Here is a 9,104-nt window from a genome sequence, read left to right on the forward strand (position 1 = left end):
CAGGGTTTAGATAAGCTATTTTCTCAGGCAGTTACTAGGCCCTCCCAAATTTGCGCTGATGTGGCCTAACTGACGCACGCGCGGAGGGGCGGGGTGGGCCCTCAGTGGCCAGCTGGGAGCCGGGGGGGGCGGAGCTTGCGCAGAAGCCCCCTCAGGGTGTGGGATGCAGTTGCCGCTCCAGAGCCATGGCGGAGGAGCAGGGCCGGAAACGGGACCCAGTTCCCAAGCCGTCGGTGCTGTTCCTGCACCCAGACTTGGGTGTGGGCGGCGCCGAGCGGCTGGTACTGGACGCGGCGCTGGCGCTGCAGGCGCGCGGGTGTAGCGTGAAGATCTGGACAGCGCACTACGATCCGGGCCACTGCTTCGCCGAGAGCCGCGAGCTGCCGGTGCGATGCGCTGGCGACTGGCTGCCGCGCGACCTGGGTTGGGGCGGCCGCGGCGCCGCCGTCTGCTCCTACGTGCGCATGGTCTTCCTGGCGCTGTACGTGCTGTTCCTCGCCGACGAGGAGTTCGATGTGGTCGTGTGCGACCAGGTGAGGCAGCCGCGGGGCCGGCTGCGTGAGTGCGGACCTCGCCTTGGAGGGCGGCCGCGAGCAAAACCTCTGAGACAGGACCTTCCCTGTCTGTGGTTCGGAAAGATCGGAACTGACTTGGAGAAGTCAGAGCGGGGAGCGAGCCTGTGGTTTTCTAACTTTAGTGTGGGCCCATTAAAGTTGCAGATTGCTAAGGCTCCACTCTCCTGGAAGTTTTCATCCTGGAGCCTTGATGTGGGGCCCAGAAATCTGCATTTTAACTGGGTCATGGGGTGATTCGGATACAAATAGTCCTTGGGGATCGCTCTGAAAAACGCTGGTATTCGAAGTCAGCTTCATTCACCTTTTATTAATGAGTAATCGTGTGTCGTCTTCCCTCTTATGCGTTATTTTTGTTGACTCTACTTTCAGGCTATTTGCATCCCACTGTCCTTGTGTTCGGAGCCAGGCCACACCGTCCTCAGCAGTGTCCTGTGTTAAAAACGCCAAGCTGAATATATCATGTCCCTATTAAAACTTGTACATGGCTCCGCACTGGTTTTTGGAGAAAAGTTCAAGCTTTTAATCTTGGTAAATAATGTCCACCTGGATCTGCCCTGTAGCTATTCTCGGCTCCTTCTTTAATTCATTTTTCCCATCCTAAAAAAGATGACTTTAAAAAGTAACATTTACTCGACCAAAACCTCAGTATTATAGAAGAATGTAACCTAAAAGCCCCGTCCTTTTCTACTCCCTGAAGATAGCCACCGTTAAGTTTCTCTTGTATTTTTCCAGGAGTTGTGGTGACACCAGCATGTGTCTTTTCATAGGTATATCTTCTATTGGTACATAATTGGGATTATGACATACGTACTTTAGGCATCTTCCCTTTTTTTCAGCAAAAAATTCTATTTGGGACTTTTTTTTTTTTTTTTTTTTTCTTTCAGATGGAGTCTCTCTCTGTCTCCCAGGCTGGAGTGCTGTGGTGCCATCTCGGCTCACTGCAACCTCCGCCTCCTGGGTTCCAGCGATTCTCCTGCCTCAGCCTCCAGAGTAGCTGGGATTACAGGCACGCCCCACACGTGGCTAATTTTTTGTATTGTTAGTTAGAGATGGGGTTTCACCATGTTGGCTACACTGGTCTCTCACTCCTGACCTAAAGTGATCCACCTCGTCCTCCCAAAGTGCTGGGATTACAGGCGTGAGCCACCGCGCCCAACCGGGACATTCTTAGATGTCGATATTAGAGAGTCACTTCGTCATAGTGGCCAGAAAATTCAATTTTTTTATAAGTGTGCCATAATTAAACAGGCTTCTGAAAGGACACCAATGTTGTGACTAGTTTTTTGTGAATAGATCAATGTTGTAATGAACATCCTTTTATGTCTTTTTAATTTTTTTTTTTTTTGTACTTCTGCAAACATGTTCTTTGAGGAAATTCCTAAAGTTGGTGGGTCTAAGAGTTGTTCATTTTAAATATCAATAGCTTCTGCCAAGTTTGTCTACCAAAGAGGCTGTGTCACTTTACTCTCCCACAATGTATGACACAGCTTCATACTCCATGCTTTTGTCTGCCTTGGATATTAACCATTTTAATCTTTGCCAAACTGATAGGTGAAAATGACATCACATTTGTATTTGTATTTCTTTAATTCTGACTCCTGAGTTATTTTTGATCATCCTTGCTTGTGTGGAAGCTTTCTTTTTAAGTAATATGAACATTTACCAAACATACTGCATGTGTCAATAGATAGGCATGAGGCATCTGAGACTATAGTGGGTAGAGGAAAAATTTTGGGCTTGGAAATAGGCATCCTGGATTCAAGTTCTGTATCTGCTGCTTTAATAAAGTGGCTTTGAATAAATTGCACAATATCCCTAAAGTTTACCTTCTTCAGGTGTTAATTAAGTTAGCTGAGACTAAAATGACTTGTAAAGATTACCCAACAAAAAAGACTGTAGTAATGCTAGCATCTAGTTTATGCTCAGTATGACTAGCTTTAATATTTATTGAGCACATACTGTGTGCTAAACTCCATGTGTTTTGCATATATTAGTGCATTTAATAATCACAAAAATTATATGGGTTTTTTTTTTTTAACTATAATTGTCACCATGTTACAGAAGAGGAAACTAAGACCCAGAGTAGGATAAATTACTTGATCATGGCCACACAATTAGTAGAGCTGAGATTCAAACCCTAGCAATCTTGAATCTAGAGCTTGTGCTCTAAACTACTATAGTTGATTCACTCAGTTCTTTAGGAAGAGAAAGATCCTAGAGCTGTACTGTACAATATGGTAGCCACTAACCACATGTGGCTGTTGAGTACTTGAAATGTGGCTAGTCTAAACTGAGATGTCCTAAAGTTAACTGATTTGAAGATTTAATGTGAAATACATGTATATATAAAGTATCTCATTAATACTGTTTAGTGTTGATTACATTTTGAAATGATAATGTTGGGGTAAATAATATATTAAAATTAATTTCACCCTTGACATTTTTAATATTACTAGATTTTTATCTTATTTCCATTAGACAGCACTATTCAAGAGGAAACCACCGGACTTGAAGCTTTAAGTGTTTAGCACACATCTCGCAAATATCTCTGGCCTTCTGTACACCAGGCATATGGTACTGGGTGAGAGTCTAGGGGAACAAAGCAGAATCAGATACTGCCCATAAGGACCCCACAGACTAGCAGACAGGATGGGTGTCTGTGCTTTTGGTTTGGTTGAAGTTGAGTTGACCACTTTATCTCCTGTTGATTTTTGCTTTGGCTAGGTGTCCGCTTGTATCCCAGTGTTCAGGCTGGCTAGACGGCGGAAGAAGATCCTGTTTTACTGTCACTTCCCAGATCTGCTTCTCACCAAGAGAGATTCTTTTCTTAAACGGCTATACAGGGCCCCAGTTGACTGGATAGAGGAATACACCACAGGCATGGCAGACTGCATCTTAGTCAACAGCCAGTTTACAGCTGCTGTTTTTAAGGAAACATTCAAGTCCCTGTCTCATATAGACCCAGATGTCCTCTATCCTTCTCTAAATGTCACCAGCTTTGACTCAGTTGTTCCTGAAAAGCTTGATGACCTAGTCCCCAAGGGGAAAAAATTCCTGCTGCTCTCTATCAACAGATACGAAAGGAAGAAAAATCTCACTTTGGCACTGGAAGCCCTCGTACAGCTGCGTGGAAGATTGACGTCTCAAGATTGGGAGCAGGTTCATCTGATCGTGGCAGGTGGTTATGATAAGAGAGTCCAGGAGAATGTGGAGCATTATCAGGAATTGAAGAAAATGGTCCAACAGTCTGACCTTGGCCAGTATGTGACCTTCTTGAGGTCTTTCTCAGACAAACAGAAAATCTCCCTCCTCCACTACTGCACGTGTGTGCTTTACACACCAAGCAATGAGCACTTTGGCATTGTCCCTCTGGAAGCCATGTACATGCAGTGCCCAGTCATTGCTGTTAATTCTGGTGGACCCTTGGAGTCCATTGTCCACAGCGTCACAGGGTTTCTGTGTGAGCCTGACCCAGTACACTTCTCAGAAGCGATAGAAAAGTTCATCCGTGAACCTTCCTTAAAAGCCACCATGGGCCTGGCTGGAAGAGCCAGGGTGAAGGAAAAATTTTCCCCTGAAGCATTTACAGAACAGCTCTACCAATATGTCACCAAATTGATGGTATAATCAGATTCTTTTTGAGATCTTTATGCTACATTCATTAATGTCATTTTTATGTATTGTAGACCCAGTTTTGAAGCCTAAAAAAAACTGAGAATCTAATGCAGAAGAGTTTTTTTAAAAAATAAACTTGAGTCTTGAATCTGAGCCACTTTCCTATATACCACACCTCGCTGTCCACTTTTCAGAAAAACAATGTCTTTTATGCTATAATCATTCCAAATTTTGCCAGTGTTAAGTTACAAATGTGGTATAATTCCATGTTCAGCATTGTATTTTAATTATGTTTTCTCTGGATTATTGCTCATCTGTCTATAAATTTTGAATGATACTGTGCCTTATGTGGTTTTGATAGTTTAAATGTATATCATTATGAAAGTTGATTAACTTGGGTTCATAGTATAATGAGAGCAGGGCTACTGTAGCTCCCAGAATCAATCCACCAAAGTATTCACTGTCATCTGTTAGAGAACTTTCGTTAGTCATGTCTTTGCCTGGATCCAAAGCAAAAGTGCTGTGTATTTTATTTTTGATAATTTGTATTTTTGCACACTGAAATATAATAAAAGGGTGTTTATCGTAAAAAAGAATATTAGATTTTGGTCTCCATAATCTATTTTGGTATTGTTATAAACATAGATATGACATCCAAACTGGAAATCAGAACACTAGGGTAAAGTGGATATTGCAATGAAGCAAGAATATCGTCACCCATGTGTTGTGCATCTTATTTAGGGCATATTTCTTAATATCATCTCGGTCATTAGTTTTGTTAATATTTTTGTTGTCTTGATCAAGCTCCTACTAAGTATAGGACACAAATTTTTTTTATCTTCCAAGGCCTGGCTTAAATGCCACTGCTGCAAAGCTTTCTTTGACCCTCTGGCTACCTCCCAAACCAGAACTGATCTTCCCCCTCCATGTGCTCTAGCCTTGTCATGACACTGACCACTCACTCTGATAGTTCACTATTTACCTGTTGGTCCAAGAGCAAATTATAAACAGTAGTTTTGAATATACCTCTAAAGCTAAATTCATTTCCAAAAATAGCAGCTCACTAGCCAAAGGCTCTACATGTATCAACTCTTAAGAGCTAGACTTGGCCGGGCGCGGTGGCTCAAACCTGTAATCCTAGCACTTTGGGAGGCCGAGGCGGGTGGATCACGAGGTCAAGAGATCGAGACCATCCTGGTCAACATGGTGAAACCCCGTCTCTACTAATACAAAAAAATTAGCTGGGCATGGTGGCGCGTGCCTGTAATCCCAGCTACTCAGGAGGCTGAGGCAGGAGAATTGCCTGAACCCAGGAGGCGGAGGTTGCGGTGAGCCGAGATCGCGCCATTGCACTCCAGCCTGGGTAACAAGAGCGAAACTCCGTCTCAAAAAAAAAAAAAAAAAAAAAAAAAAAGAGCTAGACTTGAGAGCCTAACAGCCTATGTGAGTTTGAGTAAATTAATCTCTATGCCTCAGCTTCTTCATCTGCAAAATGAGATAACTGTAGTATTCTACTTTCCTGATAGTGCAGTTATAACAGATTGTGATAATATTGCAAAGTACTTAATACTTGGCATGTAGTATATATATTAGCTATTAGTATTTTGCAATTTGGGGAATATTGAAAATTAGAAGTTGCATGTTGGTGTGTGCTACACTACCTTGTTTTTCTGGGGTTCTTTAGAAGGTGAAATTCTATTTTACAATTTATCATGTGCATCTGTATCACAGAAGTATTTTGGCAAAATGATTCTGTACCAAAAAGGAGTACTCTAAAATGAGGCTGCCAAATGTATTGAGTCTTTTATGGGATGAAAAGTTCTGTTGCATTCCATTTTTTCTTTGGCATTGTGAAAGTTTACCATGTAGTGCAGTAGATAATCCCCATTTTGTAATTTGGTGCATGTGTTTCTGAGAAATGCAGCCTTTCAGAAAGGCTAGTGGCTCTTATCATGGAGTTTAGCACAGACAGACTTGGCCACACTGTGCCCTGTAACATAGTGCTTGCCATACTAAGCAATACTAAAACATTTGTTTATTTGACCATTTTTATGCAGATCCTTTCAAATGGACCACATGGGTTCATGGACCCTGAGTTTAGCTTCACTTCATAGTCCTAAGCTCGAGTGAGTGACAATAGGTCTGGGAGAGATACAGAGTCCTGCCTGCCGTGAGCTTCCAGCTTCTGAGCATTAGTTCCTGGTTCCTGGACCCTAGAATGGAGCTTTGCCCTTAGGAGGTGTTCACAGCTTCCAAAACAAAACTGAAGTTAGGGAAAATAGATGCATGGAATATTTTCCCTGCATTGAAGGGAAATATCGAAGGTGAATTTTTGGGGCCTTATCCTTAGTAATTCTGCTACTTATTTTGTGCAGGACATGATGTGTGAGATACATGGCAGAGGCTTAATCCTCAACAATTCACTAAGGTGTAGGTGTTCTTTCCTTTTAGATGAATGTAGTTGAGCAACTTGTCTGTGTCCCATGACCTTGAAGCATGGACAGAATCTCAAGGCCCTCTGATTTCAAAGTCCAATCATTTTACCATTCTTCAGTCTGCCTTCACCCTAACCAAATTTCTTGTGTAATGTTTTTTCAGTACAACTCCCTCTGCAGCACTGCAGTTGTAGTTGTACAGGTCTTTGGGTTTAGAAAGACTTTGCTATTTACTGTCCATTTTCATCTCATCAATCTTCTGAGGTGAGTATGATTATCCCCCATCTTACACACACTCTCAGAAAGGTGAAAGATTTGCCTGAGGGCACACAATTGAAAAATAACTGAGCCAGCATTGTGCCCTCAGTTACCTGAGCCATCCAGGACTTTGCACATACCAGAATTTCTCAGTCTCTTCCCCTTTGATATGCATAAATATCATTTGTCCTTCATACACACACATACACATAAAAACGTGACGGGCCAGTGGAAGAGGAAGTGTCATGTACATAAAGAGATCCACTCAGCTAAGGAGTATTGCAGTTCTTTGATTCAATAACAAATGTCTACTGAAGCCCCATTTGGACAACCTTTAGAGATTGCAGAGCCCTTAGAAGTTGACTCATCTGCTCTTCACAGCATCCTTCCAGGTAATTAGTATAGGCATTTTTAGAGGTTGAAAATCTGAGGCTTAGAGCTAGGAAGCAGGGGAGCTACAATTCAAACCCAGGTATGTCCAACTTCAGGTTAACAGTTCTTTGAATTGTACTACAGATGCCTTTTCAGCAAATGCTTCACAACCTTCTAACCTGCCTAAGAAGTTAATTTCACTTCTGCAATCTTGTTCTACTTCATCTCTTTCCACAAAGAAAATGAAAGCTGGGCGCAGTGGCTCATACTTGTAACCCCAACACTGGGAGGCTGAGATGGGAGGATCACTTGAGACCAGGAGTTCAAAACCAGCCTGGGCAACAAAGCAAAATTTTATTTAAAAAAATAAAGCGTAAAAATGAAGCACTAGAGCACTTCACTGCCCCACTCTGCTCACCTCATCTCTGATCATGACAATCAGCCCTTCCCATGTCCACCTTTGCTAGGGTCACTGATTGTCCCTTGACCTCCTTTCTTTGCATTTCCAGCTCCCAGAATCAAAGCCAGTCAAAGCTGACTGGGACCCCAGAGGCCACCTAATCTAATTTGGTATTGCACAGATGGGAAAACAAGCCCAGAAAGAGGAAGAGACCTGTCTGAATTCATACAGAGGGACAGTTGCAGCCCTCCTTTCTTCCACTTTTATCAAAAACCCCTTATCTTCTATCACTTCCTTTGAACTCCTTACTCCATTCCTAACCTTAACCTTGAACTCTGTCCCCAATAGCTTGAGATGGTGCCACTATCAAGACACCAGTGCTCTCATGCCTGCTAGCTGAGGGGCGGGGAGTCTTCCCAATGACAGACTCACTTTCCAAACTGTCCTTGATTAAGCAGCGACTCTTGGGAGGTAGGGGAAGGGAGAGATTTTACCATCCTGACCCCTGAGTCAAGGGGCTGCTGGAGCCACCAGCTCTGTTTATGTCAAGAGGACAGGAGTTTTGGCGTTGGCGTCACAGTGAGAGTGAATGGGCCAGAAATTTTTTGTTTATGCTTTCTGATATCCCACAAATTTTTTAACTTTTTGATATTCCCTAAGTTAGATTGCTTCCTCAGAAAAGAGAAATTTGAGCAATAAACTGTAAAATAATCCTGTTGATCACTTATGACTACTGTGTTTACAGCATAGTGACATTTGTGTTTCCAACTAATGCCCTGTTTGAGATACATAATTTGTTCTTTATAATAATCCCTTATTGTTATATATTGAGATTATTCCAGCTTTTTCCTACTATAAGCAGTCCAAAGGAAGAACAACTGAGTTTAAATTCTAGAAGCAAATATTTAAAGTTTTAAAAGGCAAATTTGAAAAGCAAAAATGAAAAAAAAAAAAAGACATGAAACGATTACAAAACTGCTTGGATATACCAAAAAAAAAATTATCAAAAAAAAAAATCATTGGTGATGTTTATTTTCAAACCAAATTATCATGTTAACCAGCTTACTTTCAGCCAAATTATATGCTTCCTTTGCATTATTGAACCTGGTAACCTAACAACTTTTCAATTCAATAGAGTAATACACTATCATATGGCAGGATATATGCATAAATATCTAAAATGTTTAACCCAACCCTGCCTTAGGCAGAAAGAGAACATTTTTAGGAAGCTACTGGGATAGATTGTGTAATTCAAGGAAATTCACACATTTGAATCAAGAGAAGTACAGGAATGTAGGTAGGCTAGATGTTCAAATGAAGCCAGGAACTTAAACGCCACCAGAACATCATTTCCTTATATGATACTTTATTGTATTTCATTATAGACTAACTTCTTTTTGGTAGCAGGAAAACATGCTACCAGTGAAGCCAAGCTCTCCCTCTTAATAG

General features: G+C 41.9%; 1 protein-coding gene across 1 annotated transcript; it reads left to right on the forward strand.

Moving 5' to 3' along the window:
• The first annotated feature begins 185 nt into the window (after positions 1–185).
• On the forward strand, positions 186–4,791 carry ALG2 (ALG2 alpha-1,3/1,6-mannosyltransferase). Its single transcript, XM_012446473.3, has 2 exons — positions 186–533; positions 3,300–4,791. The coding sequence occupies exons 1-2, from the start codon at positions 186–188 to the stop codon at positions 4,200–4,202; spliced, it is 1,251 nt and encodes a 416-aa protein (XP_012301896.2). The 3' UTR covers positions 4,203–4,791.
• Positions 4,792–9,104: the final 4,313 nt, after the last annotated feature.

This window comes from Aotus nancymaae, unplaced genomic scaffold, assembly GCF_030222135.1.
Source record: "Aotus nancymaae isolate 86718 unplaced genomic scaffold, 86718_ANA_hifiasm-v0.15.2.pri h1tg000003l, whole genome shotgun sequence".
Lineage (NCBI taxonomy): Eukaryota > Metazoa > Chordata > Mammalia > Primates > Aotidae > Aotus > Aotus nancymaae.

Coding starts and splice junctions, on each gene's coding strand:
- ALG2 (XM_012446473.3), top strand. CDS start 186: ATGGCGGAGGAGCAGGGCCGGAAACGGGACCCAGTTCCCAAGCCGTCG. Junction 534..3,299: donor ATGTGGTCGTGTGCGACCAG/GTGAGGCAGCCG, acceptor TGCTTTGGCTAG/GTGTCCGCTTGTATCCCAGT.